Source organism: Asparagus officinalis, chromosome 9 (genome assembly GCF_001876935.1).
Source record: "Asparagus officinalis chromosome 9, Aspof.V1, whole genome shotgun sequence".
Taxonomy (NCBI): domain Eukaryota; kingdom Viridiplantae; phylum Streptophyta; class Magnoliopsida; order Asparagales; family Asparagaceae; genus Asparagus; species Asparagus officinalis.
The window spans coordinates 580,752-598,999 of NC_033802.1; the positions used below are offsets into that span (position 1 = coordinate 580,752).

General features: G+C 40.1%; 2 protein-coding genes across 3 annotated transcripts in view; both read right to left on the reverse strand.

Moving 5' to 3' along the window:
- On the reverse strand, window positions 2,203–13,898 carry LOC109823816 (CAAX prenyl protease 2). 2 transcript variants are annotated; one of them, XM_020390207.1, is made up of 8 exons: window positions 13,609–13,898; window positions 13,480–13,542; window positions 13,231–13,395; window positions 12,381–12,492; window positions 11,832–11,903; window positions 11,104–11,166; window positions 10,281–10,352; window positions 2,203–2,694 (listed from the first exon to the last, which is right to left on the reverse strand). In XM_020390207.1, the coding sequence occupies exons 1-8, from the start codon at window positions 13,840–13,842 to the stop codon at window positions 2,561–2,563; spliced, it is 915 nt and encodes a 304-aa protein (XP_020245796.1). In that variant the 5' UTR covers window positions 13,843–13,898; the 3' UTR covers window positions 2,203–2,560. The 2 variants fall into 2 exon arrangements, with proteins under 2 accessions (XP_020245796.1, XP_020245794.1); XM_020390205.1 differs by having other exon boundaries at window positions 10,272–10,352; window positions 13,609–13,897.
- The window catches only part of LOC109824099 (poly [ADP-ribose] polymerase 3-like), a 5,510-nt gene continuing 1,841 nt past the window's right edge, over window positions 14,580–18,248 (reverse strand). The window contains exons 6-18 of the mRNA XM_020390621.1: window positions 18,228–18,246; window positions 17,946–18,120; window positions 17,728–17,861; window positions 17,414–17,651; window positions 17,204–17,331; window positions 17,050–17,126; window positions 16,806–16,966; window positions 16,510–16,719; window positions 16,329–16,431; window positions 15,836–15,918; window positions 15,609–15,752; window positions 14,901–15,083; window positions 14,580–14,831 (exon numbers count right to left, since the gene is read on the reverse strand). Coding sequence (XP_020246210.1) covers window positions 14,763–14,831; window positions 14,901–15,083; window positions 15,609–15,752; window positions 15,836–15,918; window positions 16,329–16,431; window positions 16,510–16,719; window positions 16,806–16,966; window positions 17,050–17,126; window positions 17,204–17,331; window positions 17,414–17,651; window positions 17,728–17,861; window positions 17,946–18,120; window positions 18,228–18,246 — 1,724 coding nt within the window. The 3' untranslated portion in view covers window positions 14,580–14,762. The remainder of the gene's footprint in view (window positions 14,832–14,900; window positions 15,084–15,608; window positions 15,753–15,835; window positions 15,919–16,328; window positions 16,432–16,509; window positions 16,720–16,805; window positions 16,967–17,049; window positions 17,127–17,203; window positions 17,332–17,413; window positions 17,652–17,727; window positions 17,862–17,945; window positions 18,121–18,227; window positions 18,247–18,248) is intronic.

Genomic DNA, 18,248 nt, shown 5'->3' on the forward strand with positions numbered 1-18,248 from the left:
CCCCCCATTTCACCTTTTACCAGTTAAAACAAAGATGAGTTTTATTGTTGAAATGAATTTCAAGTGCTTGAAATCACGGGAGAGATGTGCTCAATTTGAAAATGTTTAAACAATTTATACCAATTTTGTTTAAAGTTAGTTGATTGAATTTTTGGCTCTAACTTTCAATTACAATTGATGAGTTAGGCAAAGAAATCGGAGGAGGAAATTGAGCAAGAAGGGAATTTTGGTATTTTAAAGAAAATGAATCAATCAATTTAATAAACAGAAGTAGGTAAAGTAGTAATTATAACAATAAATAGGGTGAAAACTGTCCTAAATATAACATGTGACAAACACATGGGAAAATTCCTAGGAATATTCTCAGTTCAAAGTTTAAACTAAGAGAAGGTACTCAGTTCAAAGTTTTAAACTACGAGAAGGTACTAACGACTCATATTTGGACAACTTGGGAATTTAAGTGTTACGCTTTGCAATAGGGTATTTAAGCGTAAATGTGGTGAAACAATAGGGTATCTAAGTGCCATTTAGCCGCTAAATAAAGCCAAAGATCGTTCTACAATATCAGAGGAAACAAGTTTCTTCGTGATGTTAACAATTAGAAAGAGATTAAAATGTACAAGAATTTTCTACTGAATGTATAAGAACAAGGGGAAAGTTCTTTTAATTATGTCCAGAGATCGTTCCTCATGTGACTTCAACACTTACAAGTTACGCATTCAGGTTCCTCTCTTCTAATGCTTTTCTGACTAGGTAATAACACGTGTTTACTTTAGTAGGAATATATTGATTCCCTACAAATCCCTTGAAAATAAGTAAGGCGGAGCAAAAGAAATTAACGCAATGGGCAATAAATATAAACTAGGATTCCAAACACAGTAAGACTGGTAACTTATTTCCCTTTAATTTTAAGAAGTTACTTTGCTACTTTACATCTATGCTAGTTTTTTTCCTTCATATTCAAAAAATACAGTTGTATTGGTTTTCACCCACCACCACAAAGGAAAAGTGAGTTGAGCTACATTCCTGAATTATTACCGAAGTTGTAACTGTATCTTTTTTCTCAATAGGGTTTTTCTACCGGAAGTCCTAAGAGTACTTTCAGGGGAAAATTCTACTAAATCCCTTGAACTATTGGAAAATGTCATAACAAAGCAGTAACGTAAAGAATAGAAGGTTTAAAACATTGACATGTTTGTTGTGTCTTTCTCTCACATGAATGTTCTGCATTAAATTTTTCATCACAAATTGTGATTTGTCATAATTCAAACTTAATACTACAACATTTATGAGATATTTTCAGTCGTTCGGGGGTTTCTCTGATTTATACGGTTTTGTGCATAACCCCTCAAAGTTCAGGGGTTTTGCGAGAAATTTACAAAGAGTACATATGCCAAGGTAATCGAAGCATAATGCACTATCTGGTAGTGCATATTTGTAAAGTGACATATCTAGCTTTGGATCTAATAAAGAATATTTCTGTGTGCAGCTGGTAAAAAATATTATAAACAAATACAGGAACAATTCCACATCAAGTCAAAAGGTTCCATGGAATTGCATCACAGCACATTTTTGTTCTAGGACTTTCAGTTTCAGATGAAACCAGTCCTGTAGTTTGTCCACGCAATTTGTAATCACAACATATTCTGCAACAAAATGGCAGAATTATTTGTGAAATAAGATTGTTTCCCTAATATGAACAGTATATAATCTGATTTCATCATAATTTTAACAGTGAACTCCATATCACAATTTGCAAGAAGTTCAAGTAAGCCAAAATTTTACAGAAATAGGGTTAGGGATTTGGGGAGTACCGGTGGAGTGGAACACTGGAACTGCGACCATGATTCATTTAGGTTGTCCAGCCGATCGCTGACTATGGAAGGAGGTGGAATCGACCATAGAAGATGACAAACAAAACTTCAGAAGATTTGCCAAGAAGAGGTCATCCCTGCTCAATCTGTAAAAAAAACACTAAAATTGCAAGCAATCATGTGGTATCACATGCTCAAACAGTGAATAAACAATGCACTCAATTTAGAACTACAATCTTACTTGGGGGCAGATGCATTACTTTCATCCATATTGGGCGCAAAAAAGCAAGTATAGTGTGAGTGAATATACATAGCAGAACTAAATGAATATTTAATAGATACCATAATTTAAGATGTTAAAGTTTGAGGATGAGTTTTGGGTGAGACAGAAATCAAAATAAGACACTGGATAGGAACATGTGAAGACATGTTAAGATAATGGGTTCAAAGCACAATTGTCTTTCAAAATTCAGGTTGGTTATTTTCCTTCATCCAGCTAAAGAATAACTAATACAGTATGCTAATTAGCAATTACACAGAGAGTAGTACAGATACAAGCTAAACTCAACCAGAAGCTAGTTGTAGCCAGTAATCCCTCCCTACTATAACGAAAGCATCTTGAGTACGTCGGTGTCGCTTGGCTCCACAAGAGAAGGACTAGAGCTCTAAAAAATTCCATTCTTCACTGATTACTGAAAGTCTTTCTATCTTCAGCTATTCCTCCATGAAATCACTTATTTCTATGTTCAGTTCCGTCTACAGTACCCGTGCCAACAAAAGCAGTTATCTAGACTATCATTATACAAGTCTGGGCTTGATGCTGGGAGAAGAAGCCAAAAGAAAGACACTGTGCCAGCAACAAAAACAGCAGTTACCAGACCTGAAGATAAACAGAATTCAATTAGGCGAAGCATAGCGGTACTGGATAAAACATTTGAATCGAAACTACTTGGTCGCCAAGTTTACTAAATTCTGGCCTTGATAATGATGTTGAGATGGGTATTTACAGTGAAACCTTGTGACTATGAAGATTGGCATGGGATTCCACATTAAAGATATATGTGTAATGTTTGATACTATCCTCAATATTGAATCTCTATGCAACATGCTAATAAATAAGAGGTCCTACAAATTTGAAAGCTTTTCAATCACATTCTAGAAAAATGAAGTACTGATCGTGTTGGTTTTTACTTTCTTTCCTTCAAGATATAGTAATTCAACTGGTTCATGCAGTACTGATGCAAAAGGCAGCCATTGGCTCAGTTTTCAGAACGGATATCAGATGAGCATATAACCAATTGAAACAATGTCACCAGAATTTATACATAGGCTAATCTCATCAGCATTAGATACATTTATATGTTTTCTTAGATCTAAAGTTGTTGAGTTATTTAGATAGTAATTAGTCAATGTTGTAAGGACCTATATGTAAGAGTGCCCTTCTATAAAAGGGGTATCTATCTATGAGAGAAAGTAACCCTAATCTTTCAACATGGTATCAGAGCTCTAACCTAGCCGCCACCTTCTTCAACCCGACGAAATCCAACCCGAACAAATCCGAAGGGCTTCGGTCGTCATCCTCTTCATCCTAGATCTTGCTGTAGGCGCTGAAGGCCTCGAACGACCTCGCCAAAGGCGCTGAAGGCCTGCTCGGTGGAGTCCTCTTGTAGGGGAACGCCGACGAGGAGATACCCCTTCCGCAGCTGCGCATACGACCCATGGTTGCAGAGGACGGCGGCGGCGGCGGGAATTAGGGGTTTCTCACCTCCCTCTGTCGCTGGCGGTTTCGAGTGAGTCGCTGCGCAGGAACGGTGAGGGTTACGGCGGTGGACGGGCCATGTGACCACGGCTACGGGGGAAGGTCCGATGGCGTGAGCTGGAGGAAGTTTAGGAAGTTTAGGAGTTTGGTTTTTATCTTTTTTTGTTTTTTGATTTCTGTAGATCAGATCCAATAGAAGAAAAAAGATGGCGTGAGCTGGAGGAAGTTTAGGAGTTTGGTTTTTATCCTTTTTTTGTAGATCAGTTCCAAGAGAAGACGAAAAATGGGATCTGTATCAGATGATTAGGTAGCTTGTTCCGCTGCCCTTTAAAAAAAACAAAAAAAAAAGAGAGAGAGGTTCTTCTTGATTTGTAATAGTTTAAAAAGAAGAAGAAAAAAGAAAGAGAGGGGTTCTTGATTTGTAATAGTTTATTTAGGTTCCCTCGACAAGTCTGTCTTAGAACTGATGAGAGGAAGAGCTGATATCTCACTTTGTTAAGATATCTTGCTTTTGGGTTCTTGTTTCCTTGGTGAAACAGGAATTCTTATTGATCTATCTATCTTGTTGTACTGTCGAAGTGCTGCCGGCATTTTTTCGTTGCGCACCACAAGAATACAAGTTGGATCGATGATAAAGACTGGAAAAAATCCGATGGAGGAGATCATCAAGAAGTTGAACAACTTGAGGGTATTCCAGATCGAGAAGGAGATCAGCGCTATAGTCCAGGGGGAGAGGACTGTACAGGAGTACGCCACAGAGCTGAAGCGCTTGTGGCTCGATCACGATCACTTCTCGCCCCCAGCGAGCTGCAAGGACCCTGAGTGCAAGGAACGCGAGGCCTCTTTGCAGAAGATGACCATGTTGTTTCTCCGAGGTTTGGCTCCAGTGTATGAGCAGAGGACGGCATTGCTACTAACCTAGACGAAGATCCCACCACTGGAGAAGGCAGTCTCGGCCATGATACAGGAGGAGAGTCGTATCAGGCTACGGTCTGGGATAGGTGGACTTACAGGAGAGAAGTCTACGCTGGTGGTATCCAATCCGGATAACACTGGATTTAGAGGGGAGACTAGGCAGTGCTTCAACTGCGGAGAGGTAGGGCATCTGAGACAGATGTGCCCTAAGCCACCCAGGGAAAGGAACTGGGGTGAACATGGTCAGACTGGTGGCCGTGCAGGTCGAGAAGACAGGGGGCGTGTAAACCAAGGAGTTGCTCACCTAGCTGTGACAGATGAGTCTCAGACTACTGCTGGAATGACTGGAGCTGAAATAACAGAGCTGGATGAACTACGTCTGTTCAAGCTTCAGGCTGAGAGTTCAAAGGGCAAGGGACAAGTCACCCAGGATCTAGCTACCACTACATGCTTTGGTAACTTTATTGGTTATGCTCATGCGACCAAAGGTACACAGGTTCAGGCACTTACATCCACTAAAACTCATGTTGATTGGATCATAGACTCAGGTGCATCTAGGCATGTCACAGGAACATCTAGTGAGTTTGTATTATATTATCCGAGTAAACATATGCATCATGAGACAGTTCAGATTGCTGATGGGACATCCCAACCCATCAGGGGTACTGGCTCGGTCCATTGCACTTCATCTGTTACCTTGTCATCTGTATTGCATGTTCCTTCGTTTCCAGTTAACTTACTCTCAATTAGCTCTCTCATTAATCAATTAAATTGCACCGTGTTATTTGATCGAGATTTGTGTGTCTTTCAGGAGAAGGAAACGGGGAGGAGGATTAGGATTGGCATCAGACGTGATGGTCTTTGGTACTTGGACAGGGAGACTGCAATGATTGCCGCTGCTGTTAGCGGAGGCCCAGAGGCAGAAGCAATGCTTCAACATTGTCGGTTAGGGCATTTATCTTTTGAGAGTTTGAATAGATTAGAACCTGAGTTAATGAAGAAAGTGGATAGAAAAGAGTTATTTTGCAATGCCTGTGAACTTGGAAAACATACTCGTTCTACTTATAGAATGATTGGTCTTCGAAGTTGTGAACCATTTGCAATTGTCCATTCTGATGTTTGGGGACCATGTCCTACTACCTCCAGTGTTTTAAATATCGGCGATTTATCGGGATTTATCGGCGATTTATCGGAATTTTCAGGTTGCCGCTAGGATAACAGGAAATTGTAATCGGTTAGCGTTTTTGACCAATTATCGGCGATTTATCGCTGATAACCGCTAATAGCGCCCGATAACTTCCATTTTTTTGTCGGGTTTATCGGGTTTGTGAGTGAATTAGGTTGCTGAGATATTAAACCCACCCGACCCGTTTTCACAATAAAACGAAAGCTCGAAGTCTCAAACCCGATTCCAGACCTTCAAGCCCTAATCTCTGGCGGCTGTGCTCTGCGCCTCTTCGTCCCGACAAAGCTCGTCGTCGCCTCTTCGTCGTCGCCTTTTTCTCCAGCAAATCTTCATCGCCTCGTCATCGTGACGAAGCTCTTCGTCGCCTCTTCGTCCTCGCCTCTTCATCGCCTCGTCGTCGACGACGAAGCTCTCCAGCAAATCTTCGTCGTCGCCTCTTCGTCCTCGCCTTTTCGTCGCCTCGACTTCGTGAACCCCGGGCGGTCTCGCCTTCGTGAACCCCGTGCGGTCTCGCTTTCGTGAATCTCCAGCGAACCTCGCCTCGACTTCGTGAACCTCGTCATCGTTGCTCCCCGACATCGCAGCTCCGCTCACCTCCGCAGCTCCGCAGCTCAGAGCTCCTCGACCTCGCAGCTCCCTAGCATTCGCCGTCATCGCTCGCTCCTCTTCGAACAGGTATATGCTCGCCTCCCCGACCTCGACTTTCTTTTTTCACTTTTCTTTTAAGTTCATTTTTTTTCTCTTCTTTCTTTTTCTTTTAAGCTTGCCTCCCACCTCATCTATTCTGAATTTCTGATTACTGTTCTCTCCTCTTTTTCGTTTAAGTTCATTTTTTTTCTTTTTCTTTTAAGTTCTTTTTTTTCTCCTCTGATTCTGATTACTGTTCTCTCTTTTTTCCTTTTAAGTTTATTTTTTTTCTTTTTCTTCCATTTTTTCTTTTTCTTCTCTGAAAAGACACGTTGATCTATGTTTGTCAATTTCATCATACATAACTTAATAGTTATAACTCTTTTCTGTAAGAATTTCTATGTAGTTTTAGGATTTCCCCATATATCTGTGTTAAAATACTGTGACTTGTTGTAAGACTTTATAAGAAATTAGTTACAAGTCTTGTAGTTAATTTTAAGAAAATATTTGTGAGACTGTAATGTATAAGCAAATTTAATTTTAATTACAGTTAATTTTCACTGTAATTAATTTATAGCAAACTTATATCTGCAATTAGTTTTACAACTTGGATCTGCAGATAGTTTACAATTGTTGTTTTAAGTTGTCTTCTTTAGTTCCTTCATTCCTTGGAATCTTGATGTCGTTTTGAACTCAAGTCTGCAACAAAAATAAAACTGACTGATGTTAGGCATAAAATTTTATGATGTGATGAAATAAATAAATTTATTATATTTTATTAAGCATGGTTAGATAACATTTTTAGTTATTATATTTTATATATACATGATCCAGTATATCGCTCCGATAAATACTACTTATCCCCGATATATCCCCGATTTCCGCTATCCGATAAGGATTTTGACCGTCCGATAAATCCCCGATAACCGATATTTAAAACCTTGACTACCTCTATTAGTGGTTTTAGATGGTTTGTTACTTTCATTGATTGTTATTCACGTATGGTCTGGATATACATGATGAAACAGAAATCTGAGATTTACAAATGTTTTCAAGACTTCTCGACCTATGTGAAGACACAATTTGGAATGCAGGTGAAGATTCTCCGAACAGATAATGGGACTGAGTATGTCAACAAGGAGTTTGCAGCTTTCATCTCTAGTCAGGGAATCCTTCATCAAACTACTTGGGACTGAGTATGTCAACAAGGAGTTTGCAGCTTTCATCTCTAGTCAGGGAATCCTTCATCAAACTACTTGTCCAGACACCCCTGCTCAGAATGGGGTAGGGGAATCCTTCATCAAACTACTTGTCCAGACACCCCTGCTCAGAATGGGGTAGCTGAACGTAAGAACAGACATCTACTGGAAGTGACTCGCTCATTGATGTTGATAATGAATGTGCCTAAGTTTTTATGGAGTGAGGCTATCATGACGGCAGCTTATTTGATCAATAGGATGCCATCAAGAGTATTAGGGATGAAGACACCGTGTGAGATGCTCTTGGGCTCGAACGTTTTTGTTGTTACACCAAGAGTGTTTGGATGCACATGTTATGTGAGAGATCACAGGTTGATGGTGGGTAAATTAGATCCGCAAGCAGTTAAATGTATCTTTGTTGGTTACTCATCAAGTCAAAAAGGATACAAGTGTTGGTGCCCTTCTGAAAGAAGGCTGTTTGTCAGTATGGATGTGACTTTTCGGGAGTTTGAACCTTTTTATGGGGAGAAGACGGAGTTGAGTTCCTTGTTCGAAGATGGCTCTACTGATGCTAGTAGAGGGGGAGAATGATAATGAGAATGACGTCGTGGTTGGGATGATTCCATGTCCTCTTGAGCGACCGAGCAGTGATGGTACACTACCGAGTAGTGATGGCGACTCAGGAGGTGATAGTCAAGGTCAGGGGGAGCTGAGAGTATACACGAGGAGACAGAAACAGCAACATGAGCCGCCTCCTGTGCCTATGCTAGTGCCCATAAATGTTGATGTCCCAAGTCCCTCCTCTCCAGTGACTTCTCCACCTGAATCGATAGGTAACGAGTTCTTCCCTGATAATTCTAATACTCCCGTCTTACCCCGTAGAACCTCCAGAGTCAATGCTGGAAAACCTCCAGCTAAGTTTGGTAGTTGGGATACTGACATTGCGAATTACATTTCATATGCATCCATTCCACCTGCATATAAGTCATTCATTGCATCATTGCATTCAGTGCCTGTACCTAACAACTGGCAGGTCGCTAAGCAAGACCCTAGGTGGTTGAGTGCCATGCAAGAGGAACTTCGGGCTTTGAAGAAGAATGATACTTGGGAGTTGGTACCTCTGCCAGCTGGGAAGCGTGCTGTTGGATGTAAGTGGGTGTATACGGTTAAGCAAACTCCAGAGGGCAAGATCGACAGATACAAAGCCAGATTGGTTGCTAAAGGCTACAGTCAAACGTATGGCATTGACTATGACGAGACATTTGCTCCAGTAACAAAGAAGAACACTGTTAGAGTGTTGGTGTCATGTGCTGCCAACTTCAATTGGCCACTACATCAGCTAGATGTTAAGAATGTCTTTTTGCATGGAGATCTCCAGGAGGAGGTGTATGTGGAGATTCCACCAGGCTTCGCTACTTCTCAAGTAGCTGGAAAGGTGTGCAAGTTGAAGAAGTCTTTGTATGGGTTAAAACAGTCTCCGAGAGCATGGTTTGATAGATTCAGGTTGGCAGTCTGTGGTATGGGGTACAAACAGTGTAATGGAGATCATACTGTGTTTTACAGGCACTCCAAAATTCGTATCACTATTCTGACGGTCTATGTTGATGATATTGTAATCACTGGAGATGATGTTGAAGAAATCCTACGGTTGAAGAAGAAATTGGGAGAGGAATTTGAAGTTAAAGATCTGGGGCAGTTGAAATACTTCCTCGGAATTAAAATTGCAAGGTCGCGAAAGGGTATAGTGCTTTCTCAGCGGAAGTATGCTCTGGATCTTCTCTCAGAGACAGGGATGTTAGGGTGCAGAGTTGTATCTACTCCTATCGAGCAAAATCATAAGATGTGTGCCGAAGGTGGTGACCCAGTGAGTAAAGAGCAATATCAAAGATTAGTTGGACGACTTATATATTTATACCATACGAGACCTGATATTACTCATGTCGTAAGTGTGGTGAGTAGATATATGCATGATCCCAAAGAACAGCATATGGAGGCAGTTCGCAGAATTCTTAGATATATTAAGGGAAGCCCAGGAAAGGGGTTGTAGTTCAGAAGTTCTGGACATCTGAGAATTGAAGGCTACTGTGATGCTGATTGGGCGGGTTGTATGGATGATCGTAGGTCCACTACAGGCTACTGTGTATTTGTTGGAGGCAATCTCGTATCTTGGCGTAGCAAGAAGCAAGATGTGGTGGCTAGGTCTACAGCTGAGGCGGAGTACATGGCTATGACAGTTGGTCTATGCGAGTTGATGTGGGTCAAAAACATATTATCTGAGCTGCGCTTGTTTAGAAGAGACTCCTTACAACTTTGGTGCAACAACAAATCGGCGATTAATATTGCAAACAATCCAGTTCAGCATGATCGCACCAAACATGTGGAGATCGATCGGTTCTTTATCAAGGAGCAACTGAATAGAGGAGTTCTGACTTTGAGCTATGTGAAATCAGAAGAGCAGTTAGCTGATTGTTTAACAAAAGGATTAGGTTCGAGAGAGTGTGATATCTTTTGTAACAAGATGGGGATGATTGATATCTATCGCCCATCTTGAGGGGGAGTGTTGAGTTATTTAGATAGTAATTAGTCAATGTTGTAAGGACCTATTTGTAAGAGTGCCCTTCTATAAAAGGGGTATCTATCTATGAGAGAAAGTAACCCTAATCTTTCAACAAAAGTTATTGGTGCAGCCTACTGTATACATATCACCAAATTATATGCATTATGATACACAAGCCTGTTTTAGTAGTGGTAAAAAAGTAGAAGCCACAAACCTTTTGTACCTGAAGAATAGACAACAGGCAGGCCCATGATATTACAGAATATATGTGCCACAACTGGCGATAGTATGTTCCCTGTACATTGTATAGTAAAAATATCAGCATATCTTATGCGTATAAAGAAAGAAAGTGCATAACACTGACTCAAAGCACGTATCAGGAGACACATATGAAGAGGCTTTGAGAAAGTTGGGGAAGTTTATATTTTAGTAACCAAATGAATTTACGGGCTTCAATATCTTTGTCATCTAAGTCTTTTCCCATGAATATAAAGTTGGTAATGGAGCACAACTCTAATTGCGGAGACTCTGATTGCAGTATCAGCCAAACTTTTTCAGACAGTTATCAAACTGATCCAACCTTTTTAATTAGCACAAAGGTCCTTGTCTACAAAACAAATGCTAAGAGAAAGACCAACCAGCTTAAGTCTTGTCTAAGGTAACCTATTCCATCCACTAGTCCTGTAAATTAAGTTTGAACAGGCATGGGTTTGCCTGCAAAAAGACCTTTATACCAAAAAAAAATGTGCCTAGGACAAATTGATTGAATTTGCTATAAAAATTGCTATATTCACAGAGAAATGCTATATAAGCAAGAAATATTCCACATAAATGATGCCATAATAATAAAAGAGTTCTTAATGCCAAAAAGTGAAGGAAGAAAAATAAGGCCAGATGGACAGAGTCAATCAATAAGAGAATTTATATAATGCACAGGATATTCATAGTGCACAGGAATGATAATTCATGGGGACCCAAATATTTCTGAGCACACTCCATACATGTCTAAAGAAAGCACCTCATTAAATAAACATGAGCAAACATACCTGTTTGAATGAAGAGGAAAGATGCATACCATCCGAATATCACAGTATAACCTAGCTGGAGACCTGATAAGTATGGCATATAACAGAACGTCGTCATGCTTTTGAACTTAAGTATGCCACAGTAAGTTACTCATAGCGTTGGTGCCTAAGTACATAAAGAGAATTAAACAATTTTAAAAACACCAGTGAAGTTTAAACCTGTGAACAATGCTAGCCAGTTCTAGATAGACCAACGCAAGTGCAATGATCCGCGTAATGTTAACCATCAAATAGTAGCTCAAGATGGGTTTAACATCAATATAGCAGATTTTTAATGCCAGTCTTCATGAAAATTGATTCAATTTGATCTATAAATTTCAGGTTTCCAAAAACATGACAGCACCAATCTTTGGTTGCAGCGTCTGAACACTGATACATACATAACATAACCTGCAATAGCAGGGCTACAGGAGAGGACTGGTAATGAGAAGAATGCCAGAACAAATTGCTTCCTCAAGACTAGAGGGGGGAAAGACATCTTCAATATATTATACAAGGCTTCAGAATAACTAACAGCTAGCAATCATAGGCAAAAGTGGTACACCATGGTATAATGAAAGATCCAATCTTTTTAAGGCGTAATTTTAGCAGGTGAGTGTGTCAAAGCACCACATGCTTAGTGAAAAGATAAGTTACTATTTCTGTTTTGTACAATCAACTTAAAATTTCATGAAGCTAAGAGAAAGTACCTACAATAAGGAGAGCTTTCCGAAAAGGATACTTATGTTGACAATAAAGCTCCAGAAAATGGTTTAAGTGTGCTGCAAAAAGAGTCACCATATGAGTAATAATGGTTCAAAACATCCCATCATACTATATCTGTTACTTGGCAATAGGCTTAGCAAGAGCTATCATATTATCAGTCTTATAAACAGAAATACATAAAAAATAATGACTTCTGTTGTACTCTCTTTCCCACTCTCTTTATGTTTATTTTGTACATTTTACTCTAATAAAATAACAAAGTTCCTCAGCATCTTGCCCCGGTTACTAAAAAGACTGCAAAATATAATATTTACCTATATTACAAGAATTTCTCCAGATTTAACTTTATTTCTCTAAATTTTACGGGTACTACTTACATATAAGAAATCGGAACGCAAAGAAACATTCAAATAACTGAAACAAAATGCACAAGGAATCAGGCAGATATAAGTATAATGAATGAAATAGAAGGCAAAATGCTCCAAGTGGGATTAGCTAATTGAGAAATGAAAAGAAACTGCCTATCTAATTACCTAAGCTGAAGAAGACTGGGCTAAGAAATATGATGTTGTATCTATTAAATCCACCGCAAAGAAGCAAAGGAATCATACATGCTCGAAAGACCAGTTCCTCTGTGAATGGTGCCTGTTCAGTATAGGGTTGCCAGCAATTAGTAGGTCTATGATCACTTTTAAAAGTTATTTAAAAAGTTATAAAAAATTCAACTAAATGAAAGAGTAGACAATATGAGCATATAAAACAAGTATGATATGCAGATTACACACTACATGATGCAAATGAGCAAAGCATGCAAATGTTTCAAGACCTATAAAAAATCTTTGTTTGGATCATCATGATATGTACACAGAAGAAAACTCTGCAAAATGCACATGATGCGCATTAAAAGTTCAATTAACACCAACTGCTTAATCAGTCATCGGCTCGAGCACACAGAAGTAAGCAATGCAAAAGGCACGCGTGATACATGTCAAAATTTCAACCAACATCAATCGAACATAAGATAGCCTAATACATATGAGAATCAGGCCGATACATTTATATTGCACGATCGGGGGGATACTCATAATACAGGTCCAGGCTTCCATGATGAATAAGTACAAACAAGTTCATGTCAATGACTTGTATTGATTATCTGCCTCTGGATGTGGGTTACAGAATACATAGTGTACTTATAAATAGTGTATTAACCTACTGACCGCCAAGCAGCACCTAAATTAATCGATCAAATTTCCCATACAAATGCGTAAAGTAACATGCTGATAATTTATTACAAATTGAGCTCAAAACTTCACATCAAATCGAGAACATATAACGAGTAAGGTGATCAAAATCAAAGAAAACTTGAAGAAAGTATCAATTTACCACAACATAATTACGCCAAGCCATCACATTATGCAGCATTCCATACACCCACTCCCCAAAACTCTTCAAACCTCTCCGTCCGCTAATCACCAACCAAAACTCCAACGCCAGGGATCCAGAATACACCAGCGACGTCAGCAAGAGAGGAAACACCAAAGCTCGCCACTGCGGTAAAAGCGTTAGGTGTCCACAATTACCTCAAAATCACTCGAAAAAACAAGAGAAATCATGTATCCCAGGGTCCAATACCGTATGATCCGCTCTAATTCCAAACACGCCAAAGATCGAGGCCAAATCCCTAAATCTCCCGGCCTGCCCAAAACAAAACGGTGCGTACAAATTTTGGGGGAAGTTAGGTTTTAGGGTTCAGGAACTTACTCCCACGATGGAGGCGGTGAGGGCGGCGGAGGCGGCTGAGGATACAAAGGCGCAGGCGAAGCGTCGCATCATGAAGTTATCGAGAGAGGTCGGAGGAGGGAGGCGGAGGAGGAGAGTGGGCGCGTAGAGGATCGCCACGTAGGATAGCGCCATGGCTGCGCATGATGCGATTGCTAAAGGACCGGAGATGGTGGTGGTCGACGCTGTCGCCGGATCATCGGTCACCGGATTCATCTTCTCGCAGTCGTCGGTGATGTATAGCGAGTCGAGTGGAAAAAGTTACAGTGCTTTGGCTTTTGCATGTGGCTTAATTGCACTTAAATACCCTATAGTTTCTCCTACTTTGCATTTATATACCCTCACCTATCATTGACAGCATTTATATACCCTAGGGTCTTTAAAGATTTGCAATTAAATACCTAACTTAATACACCACACCTTAAAGTTTTTAAGATTTGCTATTAGGTACCCTAAGTTATCCGAACGAAATCGCCCCCTGAATTTCGTTCGCGCGTCACCACATGCTAATTTTGTTAAATTTACTGTTCAAACTGCCGTAATTCTAATTCTAGTTCAAGTCGGTTATATACTCAATTTAACAAATATTAATGTTCTAAAATCAGCAAGTAGTGACATGATTCTATTTTAAAATAGATTTTTTATAGGTTCAACAATAATAACTCTATTTTGAAATAGATTTTTTATAGGACCGTTCAGCAGTAAGTATAGCAAATATTAAAATTTAAAATGTCCTAAAATTAGCGAAGTGAGAAGTTTTTAGCTAGGAAAATGTCTCGTATTTGCATATTAAAGTGCATATTTAAAGAACTTAAGATATACAAGCGCCGCCAAAAACTACTAATTAAGGAAGGATACATTATATTAAGCGCCGAGTAAGACCCTATTGGATATTCAAGCGCAATTAAGCTCATCAAAGCAACAATTTGAAAAGAAAGGGACTCGATCAAAAAGCTCAGAACATCATAAATGTTGAGGCCAACCAGATGTAGCACAAAAGATTTCATATATACGCATACATGCCTTTATGTGCATACAAAAGTTTACATACAAAAGTTTCCGCTGTGTTTGCCAAAAAGGGACTCGATCAAAAACTACTGCTTCCACCTCCCGACCAACCATTCACCCATCTCACTTCACTCTGCGGTATCCATCTCCATGCCCTTCTCTTCATAACTCACGCCAACCAGGAACCTAATGCTCACCTGCGCAACAATATAAACCAGCTCAGTATCCCATACACAAGCTCTTCAGGTAAATGAGAACACTCTAACCTGGCTCGGATCATAGGTAGCATATTCATTGTACTCGAGCGGGCTATCGTCATGACCGGAAGAGATGAGCTGGCCGCAGGGCACTTTGACATCGTCCTTCCACGTGAAATGTTCAGACTCGTCGGTCTTCTTCCTTCCAACACCCTTCACAGCTTTCTTCTCCTCCTCCAGTGACTTCGTATCCTGCTTGCAACAACAACATGAGCGGTTGATGTACGATCCCATACACAGATCGTATGAACTTGTGCTATTCAAATTTACCTCGGGCATGTTGTTCATTTCGGTGATCTCGTCCCCGAGGGAAGCTACAGCCAAGACTAAGAAGCCTTCAGGCCTGTCGATCGCTGTGAACCCGTACCTTGCAGCCTCAGCTGCCGCATCCGAGCACACAATTGCTTTCCCAAACTTCATTAGAATTTATATGTTAGTCAGCCTGAAAGTTACAGTTGTAGATTTCCAAGTGAAATGAACTGCTTCAAGCAACATACCATGTAGCCTGGAGCAGGTATCGAGCATGCTGCTGGCACGAAGCCTTTGTATAAGTGCCTCATCAAGTTCGAACTTCTAGTTCCTACAAATAAAACAAAATATATTTAGATGATCTTCTCTTTGTATAGTTAACTTTATTCCTTGCTTGCAACAACAACATGAGCGGTTGATGTACGATCCCATACACAGATCGTATGAACTTGTGCTATTCAAATTTACCTCGGGCATGTTGTTCATTTCGGTGATCTCGTCCCCGAGGGAAGCTACAGCCAAGACTAAGAAGCCTTCAGGCCTGTCGATCGCTGTGAACCCGTACCTTGCAGCCTCAGCTGCCGCATCCGAGCACACAATTGCTTTCCCAAACTTCATTAGAATTTATATGTTAGTCAGCCTGAAAGTTACAGTTGTAGATTTCCAAGTGAAATGAACTGCTTCAAGCAACATACCATGTAGCCTGGAGCAGGTATCGAGCATGCTGCTGGCACGAAGCCTTTGTATAAGTGCCTCATCAAGTTCGAACTTCTAGTTCCTACAAATAAAACAAAATATATTTAGATATCTTCTCTTTGTATTGTCAACTTTATTCCTTATTTTCATCCCCCCCCCCCCCCCTTTCTCCTCTTTTGTTACTTGGTAATATTCAAGAACTAAAGACTTATTCTCTCTCCTCGTAACCGCACATCAATACGTTCGTTCATTGGTCCAGAATAATATCGCGAGATGTAGTTACTACATTTTCAATACGTTCATTTGTCCAGAATAATCTAGCTCCTCAGAAAGAAAAATTTCCTACTATTTTCAATCAGTAAATTGCACTAAGGCCCTTATTTCTTTAACAAAAGAATAAATACCAACACCTCTCTCAAACGGAGAAAGAATAATCGCTTCATATCTAAAACAAACTTGGGAAAGGAAGAAAAAGCCCAACAGGAAACATACCACACCATAGAAGGACTTTATTAGGCAACTTCTTCACATCATCATAAGAAGGCCCTTCATTCGTCTCCACGGCAAATATATTCTCCACCGTTACACCATAGCTCTACATAGTATGACAGGCTATTAGTACTGAATCATAGACTAATCAACAATCCCGAGAATCAGTTGGAACAATTCTTACCACATCCCCAAGCTTGACAGGCTCGTAGGTCTTCTCCAAATACTTCACTACCATACTATAATCATCAGATTCCTTGTCCAATGGAGTAACAGAACATCCCAACTTCTTGTATCGGTCAGACAACGGATCATCCAGAGTTGCATCTGTCATGTCCCCAATCAGCCGTGAAGCAACTGTTATGTCCCTCACTGTCTCAAATGCTGCAGCTGCCTGGATTTTAAAACAGAACCAACATCATTAGGACGTCCATATTCACATTGAAAAATTCAACAAACCAAATGGTTAAAGATTTTTACATGATCAGCAAGTTCCTCGAAATCCCTTATGGTGAAGGGCCGAGAGGAGTGCATCATAGTGAACCATCTATTGCTAAAGTCCAATCGCATCATGTTGCCTTTATCGTCTGACTCAGGATTTGTCTTCAGACAGTCCCTGAATTGTAGTAGTAGCTCCTCACCTGCAGCAACAACTCACCAATGTCGAACTGAAGTTGAACAAAGGAACTAAATAAATCAATATGTAAGAGGATTTTTTGCTCACATCTCTTTAGGTGGAGATCTGAGACCATTCCCACAGGAAGATCAGGGCTATCCAGGCCCATCTCCATTAAAGCATACCTATCCACCATGATATTCAATAAGCCCATTCAGTCAAAGCACAACTATAAAGACCACTGAAAACAAAAGAAATGTACCTATAGACCTCTTGGCTGCAAAAAACTTTCATGAAATTTGCAACCAAAGGATCAAGTTTGCAGTGAGCAGCTGCAACTCCAAGCTGACGAACCCCCAAACCACCATATCGAACATCAAAACCATCCTCCTATTCAACAAACAACCAAAAATTTACATTTGAACAGCCATCGAATTAACTGAAATCATCGACAGAGTATTTGAAGCTGTACCATATCTATAGGGTGGAACTTGAGGCTCCTCTTCTCAAACTTCTTTTCCCTCTCCCAAGGCTCAAACTCATTTCCAGTGAGCTCCTCAAACAGCCGAACAAATTCCCTTATTGCATCATCAGTGTCGGGAAATTCCTCAACTCTTTCTTCTACTCTGGGGTCATCCCCAACTCGACCCTTCTTGTAAAATAGATGCAGCTTGTTCTCAGGTACCATAATCAACTGAGTGATGCAATATCTGCTTACGAAACAGAAAAATGATTACAAGCGACTGCCGCATCGAAATACTATTTAATAAGAGAATGTAGCCTTACTCATTAAGTCCTCTTCCTTGATCACAAATGGAGAATGCGCAGTTATAAATAACTCCATCCTTCTCAAAAATAACTCCACCTTGATCCACCAGTTTAGAGTCCTTATGGACACCTCTCTTGCCATAGAGCTTAAGCTGCACAGGACCATATTTATAGGTTAAAATCTGAAATATAAAACCCACAACAATGGAAAAGATATAGTTGAGAAAGAGAATTACCTCTGCAGTCAAGGACTCAAGGGCTTCTTCGCCAGGATCTTGTTTGTCCCACGGGATTCCCTTGCCTTCAGGAGCAAGATCAGAAACAACATCATAAGCATCCAACGGTTGAGCTGCTTGTTTCTGGATGCTATCAAGCAACCAAGCCTCCCTCACTACTGGAATGTTACTCTCCCTGTACAATCACAGTGACAGAATAATTTGATCTCAATTTTCTATTGCATTAAAAAATATTTATAGGAAGAACAATTTCTAACAAATTCGTTAACTTTCCAAGCTTACATTGCCTCTACTACTTTAGAG

Bases quoted from the DNA above. Each gene is read 5' to 3' on its own strand.
- LOC109823816 (XM_020390205.1), bottom strand. From the start codon at position 13,842: ATGAATCCGGTGACCGATGATCCGGCGACAGCGTCGACCACCACCATC. The intron at 13,396-13,479 runs GTATTGGACCCT...CTTTTACCGCAG, and splicing joins GAATTAGAGCGGATCATACG to TGGCGAGCTTTGGTGTTTCC. The intron at 11,167-11,831 runs GTACTTTCTCTT...CATACTTATCAG, and splicing joins GAAAGCTCTCCTTATTGTAG to GTCTCCAGCTAGGTTATACT.